General features: G+C 46.1%; 2 protein-coding genes across 5 annotated transcripts in view; one reads left to right on the top strand and one right to left on the bottom strand.

Annotated features, from left to right (window-relative positions):
- Ppl (periplakin) overlaps nt 1-4,125 on the top strand; it is a 46,764-nt gene extending 42,639 nt beyond the window's left edge. Inside the window, exon 22 of the mRNA XM_034505352.2 lies at nt 677-4,125. Coding sequence (XP_034361243.1) covers nt 677-3,340 — 2,664 coding nt within the window. The 3' untranslated portion in view covers nt 3,341-4,125. The remainder of the gene's footprint in view (nt 1-676) is intronic.
- Nucleotides 4,126-4,263: 138 nt separating this feature from the next.
- Ubn1 (ubinuclein 1) overlaps nt 4,264-20,281 on the bottom strand; it is a 35,885-nt gene continuing 19,867 nt past the window's right edge. For 2 of the 4 annotated variants that reach the window (XM_034505500.2, XM_034505499.2), the window contains exons 8-18: nt 19,783-19,853; nt 18,296-18,425; nt 18,045-18,163; nt 17,544-17,672; nt 17,211-17,357; nt 16,423-16,473; nt 16,283-16,325; nt 12,299-13,522; nt 8,837-9,080; nt 8,515-8,604; nt 4,264-6,482 (exon numbers count right to left, since the gene is read on the bottom strand). In XM_034505500.2, the coding sequence (XP_034361391.1) occupies nt 6,433-6,482; nt 8,515-8,604; nt 8,837-9,080; nt 12,299-13,522; nt 16,283-16,325; nt 16,423-16,473; nt 17,211-17,357; nt 17,544-17,672; nt 18,045-18,163; nt 18,296-18,425; nt 19,783-19,853 (2,298 nt within the window). In that variant the 3' untranslated portion in view covers nt 4,264-6,432. The remainder of the gene's footprint in view (nt 6,483-8,514; nt 8,605-8,836; nt 9,081-12,298; nt 13,523-16,282; nt 16,326-16,422; nt 16,474-17,210; nt 17,358-17,543; nt 17,673-18,044; nt 18,164-18,295; nt 18,426-19,782; nt 19,854-20,281) is intronic. The other 2 variants (XM_034505501.2, XM_076937335.1) reach the window with 2 other exon arrangements.

Genomic DNA, 20,281 nt, shown 5'->3' with positions numbered 1-20,281 from the left:
ACAAGGTTTCCTATTGGCCTGGAGTTTACCAATCAGGCTAGGCTAGCTGGCCAGCAAGGCCCAGGAAAATTCCAGTTTCCACCTCCCTGATGCTGGAATTACAAGTGTACCTATACTAGAGTACCAAACCCCAGGATTTTCACACCAGTGCTGGAGTCAGAACTCAATGCTTGCAAGGGATTCTCCCAGCCCCCAAAGTTATTTTAGGACCCAATGAAATTTTTGACTATTATCTGACATATAAAGGAACCAGAAGCAACTGAGACTCCTCAGAAATGTTCTGGCCTAACCTGTCCACACAGTAGACACACTGCTGTTAAGCAATGATATGGCACCTTCCAGGCCAAGATGGTACTGTCCCTTCAGTCAGAAACTGCAAAACAGATGACTGCATAGAAAAAATAATCATGTGGTGCTCACTAAAAAATATACATTAAAAATGTCTCCAAGGACAACAGACATCCCCTAGGGACAGAGCAGAGATGGGAAACTGGTGTCACTTCAGACTCCTCTGTGACTGTAAAACATTTTGCCTTATTCAATTTTTAAAAGCTTTAAAGAGTAACCCTAGAGCATTGGTGGAGTCCCCAGATCATAGGGCAGCTAGCCTAACCTGGTCTGGGTAAGCAGACTTGTCTGTCTCTTAACCATGCATTTGCTGTCTTTTCTGCCGCAGCAACCAGAAGCAGGAGTGACCCATGAGACCCTGCAAAGGGGAAAGCCAGGCTCTGGCAAGGAGGAAACATGGAAGATTAAGAAGGAACTGGAAGAGGAGACGGAGCGAAGGCAACAGCTGGAAAATGAGGTCAAGAGTGCCCAGGAGGAAATCCAGACCCTGAAGGATCAAGGGCCTCAGGAGTCATTGGTGAGGAAGGAGGTGCTAAAGAAGGTGCCAGACCCCGCCCTGGAGGAGAATTTCCAGCAGCTGCAGCAGACCCTGGCTGAGGAACAGCACAAGAACCAGCTGTTGCAGGAGGAGCTGGGAGCACTGCAGCTCCGGCTGCAGGCCCTAGAGCAGGAGACCAGGGACGGGGGACAAGAGTATGTGGTCAAGGAGGTCTTGCGCATTGAGCCAGACAGAGCCCAGGAGGATGAGGTCTTGCAGCTTCGGGAGGAGCTGGAGACACTGCGGCGCCAGAAAGGTGCCCGAGAGGCTGAAGTGCTACTCTTACAGCAGCGTGTAGCAGCCCTGGCTGCTGAGAAGAGCAGGGTACAGGAAAAGGTCACTGAGAGAGAGGTGGTAAAGCTACAGAATGACCCCCAGCTGGAGGCAGAATACCGGAGGCTGCAGGAGGAGCACCAGCGGGAGGGCACATTCAGGGAGAAGCAGGAAGAGGAGTTGAGTTTCCTACAAGCGAAGCTCAGGAGACTGGAGAAAGAACGAGCCATGGCAGAAGGCAAGATCACTGTCAAAGAGGTGCTCAAGGTGGAGAAAGATGCAGCCATGGAGAGGGAGGTCAATGACCTCACCCGCCAGTATGAGGACGAGGCTGCCAAGGCACGCAGTGGCCAGCGGGAGAAGACAGAGCTTCTCAGAAAGATATGGGCCCTGGAAGAGGAAAATGCCAAGGTAGTGGTACAGGAGAAGGTCCGAGAGATCGTGCGGCCAGATCCCAAGGCAGAGAGTGAAGTGGCCAATCTCCGCCTGGAGCTAGTGGAGCAGGAGCGTAAATTCAGGGGTGCCGAGGAGCAGCTGAAGAGCTACCAGAGTGAGCTGGAGGCCCTTCGGAACCGTGGGCCACAGGTAGAAGTCAAAGAGGTGACCAAAGAGGTCATTAAATACACAACTGACCCAGAGACGGAGCAGGAACTCCAGCGGCTCAGGGAGGAGATCATGGACAAGACCAGATTAATAGAAAGGTGTGATCTGGAGATTTACCAGCTGAAGCAGGAGATCCAGGCCCTGAAGGACACCAAGCCACAGGTGCAGACTAGAGAGGTGGTCCAGGAAATCCTGCAATTCCAGGAAGACCCCCAAACCAAGAAGGAGGTAGAGTCTCTGCGTATACAGCTGTCAGAAGAACAGAAGAAACAGGTGGACCTGGAAGGGGAGCGGGCATCCCAGGAAGAGAAGATCAAACGCAAGGAGGAAGAGCTGGCACAGGGTAAAGAAAGGGTTGTACGCCAGGAGGTGGTCCAGTATGAAGATGAGCCAGATCTGCGAGCTGAGGTGACTGCCTTTACAGACAGCATTGATGCAGAGCTGCGGCAGATCGATAAATTGCACGTGGAGCTACGGCGGCTACAGCATCGCCGAGCAGAGCTGGAGAGGCAGCTGGAGGAGCTGGAGCGTGAGAGGCAGGCACGGAGGGCAGCTGAGCTGGAGGTACAGAGGCTGCAACAGCGGCTGGCTGCACTGGAGCAGGAGGAGGCCAAGACTGGGGAGAAGGTGACCCACACACAAAAGGTAGTGCTGCAGCAGGATCCACAGCAGACCAGGGAGCATGCCCTGCTCAGAGCCCAGCTGGAGGAAGAGCGGCACCGGAGGCAGCTACTGGAGGGTGAGCTTGAGCCCCTGCGTAGAAAGTTGGCTGTCCTGGAGAAGGCAGAGATCAAAGAAAAGGTGGTCTTCTCTGAGAGTGTCCAGGTAGAAAAGGGTGACACAGAGCAAGAGATCCAGCGGCTCAAGAAAAGCCTGGAAGAGGAGAGCCGAAGCAAGAGGGAGCTGGATTCAGAGGTGACCCGGCTGGAAGCCAAGTTATCTGAGCTAGAATTCTATAATTCCAAGTCATCCAAGGAACTAGATTTCCTGAGAGAAGAAAATCACAAGCTACAGCTAGAGCGGCAAAACCTGCAGCTAGAGACCCGGAGACTGCAATCAGAGATTGAGATGGCAGCAACAGAAAGTCGAGATCTGAAGAACATAACCATGGTAGACTCTGGAACCCACCTAAACTCTAGGCTGTGGTCTCTAGAGAAGGAACTGGATGACCTCAAGAAGATGTCCAAGGACAAGGATTTGGAGATCGATGAGCTGCAGAGGCGTCTGGGCTCTGTGGCCGTCAAGAGAGAGCAGAGGGAGAACCACCTGAGGCGCTCCATAGTGGTCATTGACCCTGACACAGGTCGTGAGCTGTCCCCAGAAGAGGCCCACCGGGCTGGGCTCATCGACTGGAAAATGTTTGTGAAGCTCAGAAGCCAGGAGTGCGACTGGGAGGAGATATCAGTGAAAGGTCCTAATGGGGAATCATCAGTAATCCATGACAGGAAGTCTGGCAAGAAGTTCTCCATTGAGGATGCTCTGCAGAGTGGCAGGCTAACCCCTGCTCAGTATGACCGCTATGTCAACAAGGATATGTCCATTCAGGAGCTGGCAGTCTTGGTGTCTGGGCAGAAGTAGGCCCAACCCTTCTGCCTGGGCTTTTCTAGGAGATGGATGGTTAGCTAACTTGTTCTCGGCAACTTCCTGGGTGTCTTCTGCTCCCTAGCCCTCATATAGACTTCTGAGCTAAGTGTTTCATCCACACTGTAGCAGGCTGCTTACAGTTCAGCTACTGTAACATCAGCATTGACACCAGCTGGGTAGCATCTCTCAGGCCAGTCTCATTCAGTCTGAGTGACCTGCTCCCACCTCTGATGACTTAATGACCATGGTATCTTCTCTCCCTTTCCTACATACTCCCATCATCAGTACACCAGCTGGAAACCACAGCAGGAGAAAATATAGACACACTCAACAAAACAACATGGGTTTTAGCATTATCACGCGGTGACACTGAAGGCAGAAGGCTTTCTTTCTGCCTCTTTCGACTCACTGGAGCTGCTGACCTTCCTTCTTGCCATTCCATTTTTCTGACTGGGAAACTATCAGCAGTGCCTGCTCAGTAGTGACTCTTTTAATGCCTGGCTCTTGGTGCTAGAATAACTAGCCAGGATGTGCCAGAAAGACAGGCACCAACAACTGCTTGCTAGTTCTGAAATGAAAGGCTCTTAGTAATGGATGGTGTGCTTTCGGTGCCTTACAAGTCTTCCTCATTATCGCACTGGCATTTAGATATACAAAAGTTGATTGTTCACCAAATGGATCTCTGCTTCTCTGTATTTCATGTATTATGTAAGAAAATGGGAAGTGATAGGGAACTTTATTTATGGCATGAAAATAAAAACTTGGTGGCTTGATTCTAACTCATAAAGTATGAATCCTTTACACATGAGGCTGAACCTTGGCTCTCAGCCACAACGGGCATTCCATACACACCAGGGCTCCTATGCACTGAAGAATCACTTGCAAATAAAATAGTAATGAAAAAACTAGGAAAGACATTTTGGAAACCTCAAAACAATTTATTGAGTTGCTTTATACAAGATTAACAATTTCCACACCACCCCCCAACACCAACATAGTTGCAGCACAAAAGCCCCTCTCACACCTAAGAAACTGCCACGCCTGGTTAAGTCTCAGAACCTTGCACCCACCAAAGAAACCCTTGCATCCCACTGAGCTTGGTCTACCTCCACCCTCTGCTGAAGCCGGGCCGCAGGTCTCCCTGGCCATAGCTGTTTAAGTCATTCACTCGTTCATTACCACAAATAAAGCATAAACAAGGAAAAGAAATCTCATAAACTCCCCATCAAAGAAACATTTCCCTGAGGCAAGAGGCATCGCTAGATTCCTAAAGATGAGGGCATCCTGCTCTAGCTGCACAAGCAGTGGCACATGGGGAGGAGGGAGCACCAAAGGGGTGGGGTGCTTGGGCCCGTTGTTTAACGGGCAGAGGAGCCTGGAGAGTTCCCACTGCTTAGCTTTGCTGGCGGCCTCAGCTCGGCTTAGAGCTCAGCTATACAAATCTCTTCTTTGGCTCTTTTTGCTACTACCTAAGACTATTCTGTAAACAAACTGGAAATCCAAGTTGCAAAAAATATATGTAATAAAAGGATAAGGAATCCACATGGCCAATGTGAAAACAATTGGTTCTTCCATACAAAAGGAGTCAGAGCAGAGGCCAGACCAAAAAGCTGACAAAGGTCTTAAAGTGGAAAGGTGGCCACCTCCACAGGAATAGAGAGCTACTGAGCTCCATACCCTTGAGGCAGGAACCAAAAGCACACTTGACCCATCCTACAGTGCGTACTGAGAGTGCTGATCACCTCCCTAAATGTTTTCTGGCTGGGCAGTCAGCCAGACCCACTGCAAGGTAGATTTACAGGACAGGCAAGAGTGCTCCAAGTCCATATGAACTAGCCACTGGGTAACTGTGACGGCCTGAAGATGGAAGCTCTGTATCATCGATCTTTGTCCTCTGTCTACTCTTCAGACCCTCTGGACATCCCTCTTAAGTCCACACAGAAGCTCACTGTCCAGAGAGCACCAGCACCCCAGACCTGTTCTCTGTGGCAGATGGTTCAGGGGCCTGTTCTGCGGCTCTGCCAGAGAGACTTCTAAGAGTAAGACAAAGTGGAATGTCTACCTGTGGCTTGGAACCCCTGGGCTCTCGGACACTGAGGGCCGAGGGACTCCTCTGTAGTCCACCTGCATCAACTCTACAAAAACAAAACAGAGCTGTAGCTCCATGGGAACCTGGGATTTGGGGGCTCAGATGACTTTCAAGTCAAGACGGCACAGGTTATAGTGTGCGGTCATTAAAAACCCAATTAAATAAAACTGTCTTAAATACAGACTAGCTTTAAAAAAAGATCTTCATCTCAGATCCATTCAGTGGGCTGAATGGATAGGTGTGAGTTGTCAAAGTCTGCTCCACCAAAAAGGCACTGGAATTAAGTCTTCCTATAATGTGATGTGTGAAGAGCAGTCCCATTCTATCCAATGCATTCAATGGTAATGACGAAAACAGCCCAGGATAGGTGTCTTTAAAAATCCTACGATTGTTGACTCTATAAAGGTCTTTTTCTCTATAAGAGCTTCATTGTCATGTTCTGAGGAGAAACTGGCCCCTACAAGGAGCACACATTATGTGTTCTTAGTATTTTGCAAGGTCTCCCACATGTGGCTCTGGCCTGGGTCTTGTCCTCTTGAGCACATAGCCTGAGGATGGGACAGAATCACAACCATCCAGGGATTCTACTGTGGCCAGAAGGAGTCCCTGACCAGTAGGAAGCTCTGAGATACACCAAATGCCAGGAGTTAGGCAGATCTAGAACCCAGTAGCCAACAGATGTGCCACAGGTACTCGTGTACACTATGCTTCCCAACACAGTCTAGGCACACTTCTCAGCACAGAGCTGCCCCTTCGTGTCGTCCAGCGACAAAGCCATGAGGCCTAGAGCACCAGGTCAGTAAGCGCTTTGTGAGCAGCAGAAGCTGCCCTTGGTTAGAGGCCCATCTGAAGTGCTAAGAAGTGCTCCATTTCAAACTCACGTCTGCTCCAGAAGAAAAGCAGTGGGCAAGAAGAGCACAGCAATGTCTGTTATCAGAGACATACATGTTGGGCTTCCTCCTAGACCTATGTCATTCAGTTCCATCCTCCAAAGTGGTCACAATTTCCTTGGTACAACAGGCCCTTTCCCATGAAGCTGTGAAGTATCTGGAAAAGAATAAGCAAAATCAGATCATTCTTTAAATGCTCCAATTCCTTTAAGACAGCATAAACCAACTTCCCAGGGAACATAAGCAGCAAATGTCCCCCAAACCGCAGCTGTGTGCACTGCAACTTGCAGCATTCTGCGTCATGCATGAGCACTAGCACTTTTCAGGCAGGAGACCACTGGGCATGTCTGTAGAACAGGCACTCTGCAACATGACAAGGGCCATGGCAAGGCCTGATGACCACACAGAACCCAGACAATGTTCATTCTCTTGCCATCAAAATGTACTCAGGCACCAGAGGTTCAAAGGCAAAGGTAACAGCATCAAATCCACGTGGAAGGGAAAGCAGCACAGAACCAAGTCTCAGCTCACTGCTAGATACAGGGTATTCCCTGCTAGCCCTACAGAGCCCCACATCTGTAACACAGCTCAAAGTGAAGCTTACTCTGTCTGATAACCCATTTTGCATGGCTGCTCTTTTGATTGCCCCCATGTTTTTTCCTTTTCTCCTTGAGGTACTGGTAATGGACACAACAAGGCTTTTTATATGCTAGGCAAGTATTCAACCACTGAACTATATCCCTAACCCTCTGAAAGCTTTGGAAGACCAGGGGCTGGGGGTAGGGAACCACATAAAATGGTTTTATGAACCACATAAAACTGGCTCAAAAAATGTTTTTTTCTTTTCCTATCAGCCTCCCTCTCCCCTTTGTTGCTGAAGACTCTACAGACCCAGAGTTTGGTTCCAGTCCCTTTTCAATTACTTTGTTTCTATCAAAAAGGGCCATTTCCAAAGCAGGTGGAGGTGGCATCCATCTCATTTTCACAGCACACAAGCTCTCTCTCCATAGCTGGGGAGACGCCAACACTGCACTTCACTCAAATGGCAGCCTCCCACCCAAGTAGAGGAAGTCCTCAGATGTGACTGCTTCTTCAAAGAAGTGACTACTGCTACTGGCTTTGCTCTTCAAAGAAGGTCCAAAGGTTTCCCTCTGAGAAATGAAAACTCAGCCTCATCCTAACAAGGCCCCTGACATCCACTACAGAGCTCCCAGCTGTAAGACATGGATGCAAGGAACCCACAGACAGATCCTAAAGCAGACAATGAGTTGTGGGCCCACACTGTCCATGAGCAGGTCAAAGACACATCCCTAGAGTATGCATCTGACTCCTGCCCTATTCAAACCCCAAGTTCCCTAAGTTCAGCCTTTCTCTCCTGCTAGCCCAGGGACATGGTTGGAACAGGTCTAAAGTACTAACAATACTAGGTCAAAATCAGGTTCTCATCGGGTTCTTAAGCCAAAATTTCCTGAAGTATCTACATGCAAGAATCCAGGAATCAGGACAGGATAAGGCCAGTTCATTTACTACAAGATGCATGTCTCTGGTAACTATTCTCTGTTCTCATGCTCATAAGCTGACAAAGTACCAGGTGCTTCCAAAAGCACCATTCTGTCAGGAGACACTGGCCTTATTCCAGGTGTACTTCCAAAGCTGTTTCAAGGGTTTATACCAGGTAGTACTGAAAGCTGCTTCTGTTTTGGATCTGTGCTAATTTCAGAGATAAAAAGGTCCTTCTCTCACAATCATGTATTATGGACTCTTACTGTTCTACAGATAGTTACAGTTTTTCAAAGAGTTTCTACCAATTGACAATGCCTGGCAGGTATGTAGCATTTCACCATAAAGGCCCTAAAGTGCTTGGTTAGTCTCTGGACAAGTAACACCATTACCTTACTTTTCTTTAAGTGCATATTAAGGGCTGAAACACCTGTTTAATGCTCAGGCTCCACCATATACTGCCACACAGTCTGACCCAATGGCCATTCCAATAAGAAACCAGGAAAAGCCTCTGGTATTATGGGCTTATGTTATTCTGGAACCCAAAAAGCCATAGCCTCAAAAGACAAAGCAAAATACAAAACAGTGATGAAGAGGCAGAGATGGCTAACAGCACCAGCAGCAAAGCACCCACAGATGGAAGGGTATGGCGCACAGAGTGCACGGCACACTGCCCAACTGGCATTTACCTGGCAGACTCTGTGGGACATGGGTAGACACAGCAGCATGTGGGAGAGGCGCTGTGTGGGGTGGGCTGGAGTGCAAGCCAGCCAGAAGACCTGAGAGAAACAGGAGGAGAGAGAACAAAACACACACATTGAAGACAGAACAGAAAAGCAGCTTGGGAGATCTAGAGCCCCAGGAAACCTGTGGGCCAGTCTGTAACAAAACAGCTATCCTGGGCACTAAGCAGCTTCCAGAGGCAGGGGATGTTCCCATGGTCACACCAAACACATACAGGACCCAACATGGCACACAACATAGGAACAGATGCAGGAGGCAAGAACTTACTGTGGCTGAGGCCATGGTGGAAGGTGCCAGGGGCTGGACCTGTGACAATGGCATCCTTAGAGACTCCTGCTTTGGCAGAGGAGTCTGCACTGAAGGAGAGTACATGAAGTGGAAATGGGGTTAGGATTCCCAATGAGTTTGAGTTCATAGCCCCCGGAAGCTTGGGGTTGTTGGACTTATAGGATGAAGACAGCAGGCTTAAGGAAGAGGAGTTGGACAGCAGCACTGCCCCGCCAGTCCCTTTCTGGGGAGGAAACACACACAGTCAGAACTTACCCTGTCAAAGGACCTACTATTCAGCATCCAAAAGAGAAATTAGGAAGTCTCTATGAGCCAGCATCTAGGGGATTCCAGGGTACAGAGATAATTTTAACTTCATTCCCAAGGGTTTGAACACCCTTTTCTGGCCTCTGTGGGCACCAGGTATGCATATGGTTCATATACAATACACATGCAGAAAAAACACTCATACACATAAAATAAAACAAAGTTATCTCCATGACAAATTTTAATTCTAGAGGAACCTTTGCTCCCCACACAAAGCTTTCATAGATATAAGCAGTGTGGCAAGTTTCTCATTTAAAAAGATCCAACTGAAGCCAGGCAGTGGTGGCACAAGTCTTTCATCCCAGCACTCAGGATCCTGGCAGAGGCAGGTGGATTTCTGTGAGTTCAAGGCCTGGTCTATAAAGAGAGTACCAGAGCTACACAGAAGAAAACCTGTCTCCAAAATAACAAACAAACAAACAAACAAAACAACAAGAAAAAGAAACAACTGAAAATGATACAAGATGAGATGATGGCAACAGGCAGTCCTCTCTCATGAGACAGTGATGCCCTCCCACAGGCAGTACACTGAGTGCACTATAAGATTAAATATAAGCTTATAGTTATAAAACCTTATACACACTCACACACATATATATGTATATATTATGTTCATGTAAATGTATGGTTAAATGGATATGTAATATACAATAAACATACATAAATATATATATTCTCATTTTAAAAGATCTACCTGAATATATAATTTTATATATATATATATATATATATATATATATATAAATAATATATAATTAATATAAGATTAAATATAAAGGTGATGGTTAGATTTTACCATCCAAAATTTAAAACTTAATTTGTACACTGGTCAAAAAGACTTTTATAGTCCAACCAGAATGAGGTGTTCCTAAGTAATACTCATAACTAGTTCCCCACATTTCACATTCACATGAAAGTGAACACTTCTGCCCATCATTGGATTTTTAAAGTTAACTAGAAACTTCATACTAGTACTACAGTGGAATGTGGCTAGTGAAATCTAACTGCACAAGCCCATACTTTGAATAAGACTAGCTAGTATGTATTCATGAACCCAGATGCCATAATAAGTTGCAACATAAATGAACTAAAGAAAAGTCCTGTTCAACTGGGCATGGTTGCACACACCTTTAATCCCAGTACCCAGGAAGCAAAGACAGGTATTATAGGTGTGTGTGTGTGTGTGTGTTGGGGGGGGTGGTGGTGGTGGTGTGTTCACTGGGCTGAGTTGCAGGTTATCCATTATAGGCCCTTGTTTCACTTTGACAGGGTATATACATCCCAGGAAGGCCACAGATTGTCACAAAAAGCCTAAGAAGCCTACCTAACATGATAGAGATCTTTACCATGGCTGCAAACTTCAATCTAAGGGCTCACAGGAAATAAGAAGTCCTTGTTCTATTTTTGAGACAGGGTCTCATAACAGGCTCACAAAGACCTATTATATAGCTGAAGGTGACCTTAAACATCTGATCTGGCTGACTCTTATTTCCCAGTGTTGGTGTTAAAAGTGTACATCACCACCCAATTTGTATGGTGCTGGGGATCAAATCATGGCTTCATGCAAGCTAGTCATGCATTCTACCAACTGATCTGTATCACCAGCCTATAATATACTGTCAAGGCAACATTAAGTCAATGATTTCTCTTTTTCCTTTTTTGTTCTAGCAGTAGTGGAGACTGAATGTAGTGCTGCCTTGTGTATGCTAGATAAGTGCTCTACCACTGAGCTAGAACTTGAGCCCTGAGCCCGAAACCTCAAAACCCATATAAAACTGAGTATGTTAGCATGAGCCTATAGCCAGTACACCTATAAGACGAGAAGGCCTGTAAGCTCAAGGGCCAGCTAGCCTGGTGTATGCAGCAGTGAACAACAGAGTTCAAACGAGACAGAAGGTAAAGACTGAACACAACATATACATCATAACACACATGTGCCACCACTCAAACAAACACGTGTGTATATACCAATTTTTTTCCTGGAAACTAATGTGCAGTCACTATATGGAGTGGTAGGGAGAAAGAATCAAGACCTTTCTAAACCAATCTGTCTACAATTTTTTGTATATACAGAAAAAGAAAAAAGCTTCCAAGTCTCCTTTCTGTGTTCAAGCTTTCCTTTTCACTTTTCAATTATTATTTTTAATTATGTGCACGTGTGTGTATGTGTGCCAAAGGAGACCAGAGGTTTCAGATATCCCGCAGACTAGAGTTACAGGCACTTATGAATTACCTGATGTGGGTGGTGGGTACCAAACTTGGGCCCTCTTCAAGAGAGGTATTGTGCACCCCAACCCCAGTCCTGTACAAGGTTTCTCTGTGTAGTTCTGGTTGTCCTGGAACTCAGAGATCCGCCTGCTTCTGCCTCCCAAGTGCTGGGAGTAAAGGTGTGCACACTATAGCCTGGTGTTCTGGTTTATGTGTTTTTTTTTTTTTTTTTTTTTTTTTTTTTTTTTTTTTTTTCCTTTAACTGCTGAGCTATCTTTCCAGACCTCTTTTCAATTTAAGACAGGGTCTCATGTATCTGGCTGGTCTCAAAGTAGATATATAGCCAAGTCTTGCTTTTAACTCCTGATTTTGCTTCTACCTATGGGATTATAGATGTGCAACACCACCCTTGGCCAAACTTCTAATTTTACATAAACACCCCCCCCCCCCACACACACTTTCCCTGCTAGGCTCTGTCAAGTCACCTTTGTCCTATAGAGTTCCTTCAAGCTAATCAGAGAATTGCAACCAAAAGGTACTGCCACTTTATACTGAGGTATAAACACATTCTGACTGCCACCTAATAGCTGAAGGTACTTCATCTTTGAATCATTGTGCAAAGACAGGTTCTAGGGCTCACTCTATTCCTCAAAGGCTTGACCTCTACAGGGCCCTAATGCCAAAAGATATTCCCTTTCTTTTTCCCTCCCAGTCCCCATGCTAAGCCATTCAGGCTATACCAGTCCTCCAACTATCAGTAAAAATGAGACTAAACAAAAAACCCAGTATTGCTCCCCAGTATGTAATATTACTTACTGTCATCACCTGATTTTCTGTTTCAGACCACTTTTACAGACCTGAGAAAGACAAGCAGCCTTATCCCCAAAACCTTGCAGTTGGGCAAGGTTGCAATGTTAGGATACTCACTGGCAAGGAGGTAGACGATGTCACACTACTAACTGTAGCAGGCTTCAGGGAGGAAGTCAGTAATTTTGCCACTCCCTGGGTCCCACCACCAGAATCTCCATTTGGACCTCCAGGCGGAGCCACAAGGGTCAGCTTCTGAGTAACAGGTGTTTTTTTCGCAGTAGAACTTGGGGCAGCTCGGCTAGCAGGCTGTCCTGCTGAGGGAGGCTGCACACCAGGGAGCAAGGTCCCAGAAACAGAGCTCTGCACTTGGGCTCCTCCTCCGGGCGATGGGCTGCTAGAAGAAGCCCCATGTTTAGAGACTGAGCCAGCAAAGGGGTTATTCTTATAAGAGGGCCCCACAGAGCTGGCTGGATGCAGCTTTGCTGGATGGCTGATGGTGGTAGAGTTTGAGGCTGTCGACTTATGGGAGCTGCTGCTGGAGGCTGGTGAACTTCCGGAGGAGGCTGGCATAGTGGTATGGAAGGCCTGGCCTTTGGCTGCTGTCTTTACCAGCTGCAGGAGGGAACGATGACACTGTGGAGAGGTGGCCTTTGGGCCTTGCAGCTTGTTGACAAATGGGGATGGGGGTGTGAAGCTTTTCTGCTGTTGAGTGCCTGCATGAAAGACTTTGACTTGGGGACCAGGCATGGGAGCTGCTGCCTGGGGTCCATGAGACGTCCGTGGCAAACTGTGGTGCTTTGCTTTGGACTGGTGCAATTCAGGCATACCCTTGCTAAGGGGAGCCTGACAGGATAGCTCTTTGTAGCCAGAACCCTCTGGCTTTTTCTCCTGAGAGGACTGCCCTAGTGCTAGAGCCTGTTCAGCCAGAAAATTGAGAGGTGACTGCAGAGCATTTGTGGGGGTTGGTGCAGAAGAGCTGGGCTTTGCAAAGTTCCGTTTCTCTTCTGTACACAAAACACCAGCAACTTTTTCTGTTGGTGCTTTGGAGGGTGCAGGCAGTGTGAATTCAGAACTGTTGGCTGCTCTGCTGTTCAATACAACCAGCTCCTTAGACACAGCATCCACAGAGGAGGCTGGATTCTGGACCAAGTCTTCATCCAGTGAGTCCTCCAGGCTGACAGGAACAGGGTCAGTGAGGCTACAAGTTGCCTGGGATGGATGCTCCCTGCTGTTTACCCCAGTGTTCAGGCCTCCACTCTGATGTTCTGAGAGCAAAGTAGTGGGACCACCATGCTGTCCTGATGGGATAGAAACTTTTTTGTCAAGCTTAACAGATGATTCCTAAAGGAAAATAGAGATGCCCATAGTTAGATGTACTCAAAGACGTCAACAGTGGCCTGTTATGAGGATGTCAACAAGTGAATTCAAGCTTAATGGGTAGTTACAAGACAAGTGATAGAGGAGTGTAGGTAGGTACCATGTCTGCTTTGACTTGTAGTACTGTCTGGTCATATGCGTCTACCTGGTGGAGGCTGGTTTTAGGCAAGCACTCTTTGTTGCTAAGTATACACATGCCCAGAGCAAAACTTTTCTTCTTTTTTAAAATTCCTTTTTTTGTTTTGTTTTGTTTTTTAAGACAGGGTTTCTCTGTGTAGCCCTGGCTGTCCTGGAACTCACTCTGTAGACCAGGCTGGCCTCGAACTCAGAAATCCGCCTGCCTCTGCCTCCCAAGTGCTGGGATTAAAGGCGTGCGCCACCACCGCCCAGCTAAAACTTTTCTTTTAGTTTCTGAAATACTATAAGGTCTGCTCACTGTACTTGCTAATTGTATATCAACTGCCTAATACAAGCTAGAGTCATCTGGAAGAAGTAATCTTAACTGAGAAAATGCCCACACAAAATTAGCCTGTGGACAAGCCTGTGGTACATTTTCTTGATTTTTTTCCCTTTGGTTTTCTTTCTTGTATTTTATTTATTTTATGTGTATGAGTACACTGTGGGTGCCTTCAGGTACACTAGAAGGGAGCACTGGATGTCATTACAGATGGTTGTAAGTCACCATGTGGTTGCTGGGAATTGAACTCAGGACCTTTGGAAGAGCAGCCAGTGTTCTTAACCACCGAGCCATCTCTCCAGCCATTTTCTTGATTAATGGTTGATGTAGAAGACCCAGTTCACTATGGGCAATGCCATTCTTGGGCTGGTGGTCTTGAGTGATAAGAAAGCAAGCTGATAAACTGTCCATCTCCTGTAACCAGGCAAGACTTCCAATGGAGGGACTGAGACCCCAACCCAGCCACAAAACCTTCAACTTACAATCTGTCCTGCCTACAAGAAATGCTGGGGTAAGACAGAGCAGAAATTGAAGGAGTAGCCAACCAACCACAGGTCCAGCTTGAGACCCATGTCATGAAAGGGAGCCCAAGCCTGATACTGCTAAAGATATTGTTATACTTGCAAATAGGAGGCTAGCATAATCATCATCAGAGGCTTCATGTGAAAACAGATGCAGAGACCCAAAGCCAAATATTAGGCAGAGCTTGGGGAATTCTGTGGAAGGGAGTAAGAGCCAGAAGGGTTAAGGATATCATAAGAAAACCCATAAAATCAACTAACTTGGGTCCATAGAAGCTCACAAAGATTAAACTGTGAACCAGGAAGCCTGCATGGGACTGGCCTAGGCCCTCTGCATATGCTACAACTGTACAGCTTGGTCTTCACAGGAGTCTCACAGTGACTGTCTCTGACTCTGTTGCTTGCCTTTGGGACCCTTTCATCCTGCTTGGCAGCCTCGTCTAGCCTCAATAAGGGAGGATATGCCTAGTTTTAGGTCAATTTGATATGGCAGGGCTGCTTGATATAGATGGGAGAACTCTCCTTTTCTGAAGAAAAACAAAGGAAAAGTGAAGGGGTGGGAACTGGGAGGAGAGGCAGGAGAGGAAACTGCAGTCAAGATGTAAAATTTAATTAAAGAAAGAAAGAAAGAAAGAAAGAAAGCAAGCAAGCAAGCAAGCAAGCAAGCAAGCAAGCAAGCAAGCAGGCTAAATAAGCCATAAGGAACCAGCAGCATTCCTCTATGGCCTCTGTATCGGCTCTTGTCTCCAGGCTCCTGCCCTGCTTGAGTTTCTGCCCTTAATCCCTGGGTGACAGACTATAAGCCATAAGATAAAATAAACCTTTTCTTCTCCAAATTGCTTTCTGTAATTTTTTCCCCCTTTCTGTATATTTTCTATGTAGCCCTGGCTGTCCTGGAACTCACAGAGATTGCATGACTTTGCATCCCAAGTGCTGGGATTAAAAGTGTGTGCTACCACTGCCTGGCTTGGTCATGTTTCTCATCACAGCAATAGAAGACTGAGCCTACTGGCATTTACATTATCTTGAATGTTGCTGGCTAAAACTATAGACTAATGAGAATTACTTTCAATTAACTTCTTTTTCCTCTAATTTTTTACAATATCTGTCTCCCAGCCATTCTAATGGGAACAGAATAGGATCTATCCCTTTGTCCCTGCCTCCCCAGTACTTAACACAGTATGTTCTCACAGATTTTAGGAACCTTCCAGATACTCAGGAATAAACAATCCAAACATCTGATCTCACAATCTCTTTAAACAGTGCTAAGTGGATTGCAAGCCTACCTTGGTAAAAGTTTGGCAAATACCAAAGGCCTCTACAGGGAAGTTTCTGTGATGTGTAAAACAGTTACCACATTTCTGTGTTCCATCCATTGTACTTCCCTGTGGTTCTCCCAGATGATAACTAACAGCCACTTCTCTTTCCTGACACTGCTACAAACTTAACGGTTCCACAGCAGGAGTATATTTCTTCCTCTCCAAGAAGACTACCACACGTGACCTTTCACATTTACAGTGGCCTTGCACTGCACTCCTTTGGGGCTGCTTCAGACACTTGAGTCCTACAACCACAAGAACTGGGCTGGCTGAGTACTGTTGGGAAAACTGAGGCTAGAGAGCGTTATGTGGCCCAGCTCAGATGTCTGTCTCATTCAAGAGTGCCATCTCAATAATTATTCTCAGTAAAGATTTCCTGAGCATGGCTTCAGGACAGTTGGCACATGACCTGAACAGGCTGACTCACCTTTATCTTGATTTTTGAGGGAGCTATTACTTTTTTCTTGGCCCTGTTCAAAGAAAGGAACACAGAAATGGTTCAGAAGACATCCACAAGAAAAGATTAAAATAGCAGTTCCCCAAGAAATAAAATTCTAAGGTACTTACAGAAGTGATGTCAGGTGCCCATGGCCTCGTCGGCTCTCCTTAAATAGAGTCCTGAAAGAAAAAGGGCTGGGGTATCATATCTGCCCCACTCTGCCACAACTCTGCTTCCAGACTGTTCCGGAAGGTTCTGGTACTCAGTGGTATTTAATCTAAGAAAAGTACCAAATCCACCCAAGGAAAGTATGTGAAGTAGCACATATAGTACATCTTTTTTTCCAGAGAAACTCAACAAAAACTATCTTCATATAACCTAACCTATAAGGAATGAATAATAATTCCCAAGGTTCTTTCAGTTGTCTAAAGCACCAATGAATCTAGCTAACATCTAACACTGTCTTATCTAACCACCCATGCCCTACATAAAGCACATGTGCTCCCTACATGGATGACAACATACATGAAGGAGCTTCTGAACAGAAGCTCAACACTAAGCTCCAGCATGGAATTACCACTGCTCTTTGTGAATGAAACTGGAACCATGAGGAACTCTCTAAGATGACTTCTATCTCTTAGCCTCTGCTACAGCCACTGCATCAAAACAACAAAGTCCATACTGTGAGAAAAAAAAGAATGCAGCCAATCCTTCTCCAACTAAAGTGGGATGAGGACTAACAAGGACTGAACTCCACAAATAAGATCCCTCTTATAGATTAAAAAGACTCCTTTCTAGATCCCAGTATATCCCTAAGTACTCAAGTGACATCAGAATTGAATCAATGAGACAGTGACCTCTGAGGGCAGAGATCACTGTCAGCCCAGACTTCCCTGCCTCAGCACAAGGGCCTCACCTGGCCTGCATCCAGCCTTTGGGCCAGAGAGGCTTGACCTCAGCATCCAGAAAAGCCTTCACACAGTCCTCCCAGGCCTGGGCCTTGCTGTTCCTCTCCAGATCCCGGCTCTCCAGCTTGATCTTTACCACCTGGCACAGAAGCTCCCTGAGGAGCAGAGAGAGAGAGGTCAGAAACCACCCACCACCCTAAATGCTGTTTCACAGTTGCCACTGTGTGCTTTCAGCAACGCATGAAAGTAATTAATCCTAACCTTCATTAGCAATATGGGGACAGGCTCAGACACTGGTCTCACAAACCCTCCAATGACGCAAGATCCCAGTTTGTGCACACCTGATTTCATCATTCCACTGGAATTTCTTCCGGGGTCCCATTATTCTCCGGCCCCCCTTTTCTTCATCTTCTTCTTCATCAGAACAAATCCGTTCTCTCTGTTCCTTGTCTTTCTCTTCCTCCAGCATCCTATAGAGGAATAGAAGGAACTCTGAGGTCCTCCTGCCCACCAGCTTCCTACTCCTCCCTTCTACAATGCTCTCCTTAAGATCAGAAAGTGCTAAAATTGTCTAGAATTGTGTTGGAGAAGTATAAAAAGAAGAGACAGGAACCTGGAGAGATAGCTCAGTGTTTAAAAGCATATACTGCTCTTATAGGGGATCCAAATTCAGTTTCTAGCACCCTAGCTCACAATCACCTGACAACATCTGACTTTCTTCTGGATTCTCCAAGTTCAAGCACATTCCCACAGACAACTCACATATATACAAGTAATTTTAAGAGGAAGTAGAAAAAGATACAGGAAGATAATGGTACTCAAGTGAGATGGAACACACTTACTTAGCAACCTTTGCTTGTGTGTGTGCTTGGCATTCATCCTGGTACTTGGCCACCTGCTCAGGCATAGCCCTACCAATGGCATCCTTGAGCTTCTGAAGTGGTTCTTTCAGGCGCCCACCCTACAAAAAAAGGACAGAGTTCAGGCTTGGCTCATTCACCAGTCTTACACCGAGGACCCATAATGAGCTATCAAAAGGAGATAGTGTAACAGATGGGATCAATGGGATCCTTAGGCAGACTCTACCACCCACCTGTTCGTAGAGGTGAAGTTTTCGAGCATGCTTGACCAGAGTGTCCTTGCTGCAGGGCAGGAATGAAGCCAGATAAGCAAATACCCCAGAACGGATTTGGCTAGTCAGCTCCCGGGTTTGCACCTCTATGCTGAAGAACACAACACAGTCATCAATGGCTTGCAGCTCACTGCAAGTTTCCTCTTCCTTAGGTAGCAGACTGGAGAAGAAAGCTAGGCACCAAAAGTAGGTTGAATCTTATCTTGATGGTCACACAATGTAACCAACCATGTGGCCACAGCAACAAAATCTCTAGCAGCAACAAGAAAAACCCTCAAGCTTGATGAACTTGGCTAGGAAAAAAGAGTCAAGGCTCTTAGGTCAAGGATAAGACCAAGTCAAAGGTACTCAAGAGAACAAAACCAAAGACAAAAAGATATGAGTATTAAATTTCATTAACAAGGAAAATATGAAAGCTTTAAAAGTTAAAGTAATAAGTTGCTTGTAGTTGACAAGAAATATTTTCCAACAATATTTTGAAAAAAAAATTTTTTTTTACACGAAGTGTTTTGCCTATACATATGTCTGTCCCATGTGCATACCTGGTGCCCATGGAAGCCATAAGAGGGCACTGGATCCCCTGGATCTAAAGTTAAGAAGCCAGGTTGTTAAAGATAGTTGTGAGCCATCATGTGGGTACTAGGAACAAAACTAGGTCCTCTGTGAGAGCCATGGCAAGTTCTCGTAGGCACTTGGTTCTCGTAGCATCTTCCCGGCCCTCTCCACCACATTTCGATGTTCAGTTACTAATTCTACCCATGATCATGAGATCGGCAAAATCCTCACTTCTCTAGTTTCTCCAGCCAAACAAACAGAAAAAGTCTGAGCTCTCTGGATGTGGCACAATCAAGCAGGCTCTTTGTTGACACAAAACTCTCACCTGATCCTCAAGGTACTCTTTGAGGCCCTGTGCTGAGCCAAAAGGTCCATCCACATTCTACTCAGTAGAGGTCATTTGTAGAATATTCAAGTCTTGACAAGAGTTCTTACATAACCAAAACCCTGCTGTTAAGCAACAGGCTTCTCCTGCGACCTAATACAACCAGGAAAAAGGTTGCAACGCTGTGGCCTGACACGGCTTAGCTTTGTGTGCTTGCTGTTGTCCTTATTAATATAGATTAGACAACCAAGTACCTCAGGTTTTGGGGACTCTGGGCAAAGTATGATGGGATGAAGTGTAATGGTAGCACAAGTGAAAATGAGGAGCAACCCTGAGAGACACCTAATTCCCAGGAGACCTGAGGTCACCAGGTTGTCATTAATTCTTCTGCATTCTCTTTTTTTCATTTCATACTTGCCAAGAAATCCTCTTCCAACTATGACAATACATCAGTTTAATAATGTCTGCTGCTGAAGATTAGTAAGGTCTATCATTTATGGAGACAGATGCAGTGCTCCTGTTTCATTTTAAATAGGAGAGCAGAGACAAACAAACAGATGATACTCACTCTAGCAGGATGCCATTAATATCTTGAGTGAAGAACTTCTGTTTGCTCTCTCCCTCAGCAGCTCTGGCAGCCTGATTCACAGGAGACAGTAAGAGGTATTAGTGCCCTCTTTCCTCATGCATCCTTCACACTCACCAGCAGGCACGGTCACCGCTCCCAAAGAGCAGCTGCCAACACTCTCTGTCATCTTCCTGACTATTCTCCAGCCCCAGATTAAGGTCGTCCTAAAGCTGTTGCAGCATCTGTGGATTGAGTTTCTTGGGACCTACTACAATATTAATCATGGAACAGAAAGAAGTGATCCTGAGACATCTGGCTAGAGACCAACTCAGCCAGCTTTCTAGCCTCTGTGTACAGACTCTTACCAACTACAGTGTAAATTGGGATTTCTATACTGTCAATGGTAGAAAAACAACTAAGACCTTCAGCAAACCCACACCATTTAAAGCAGCAGTTTTCAACCTTTCTAATTCTATAACCCCTTAATACAATTCCTTAT

This window comes from Arvicanthis niloticus, chromosome 6, assembly GCF_011762505.2.
Source record: "Arvicanthis niloticus isolate mArvNil1 chromosome 6, mArvNil1.pat.X, whole genome shotgun sequence".
NCBI classification, from domain to species: Eukaryota; Metazoa; Chordata; class Mammalia; order Rodentia; family Muridae; genus Arvicanthis; species Arvicanthis niloticus.
This window is presented reverse-complemented; position numbering and strand designations above follow the sequence as displayed.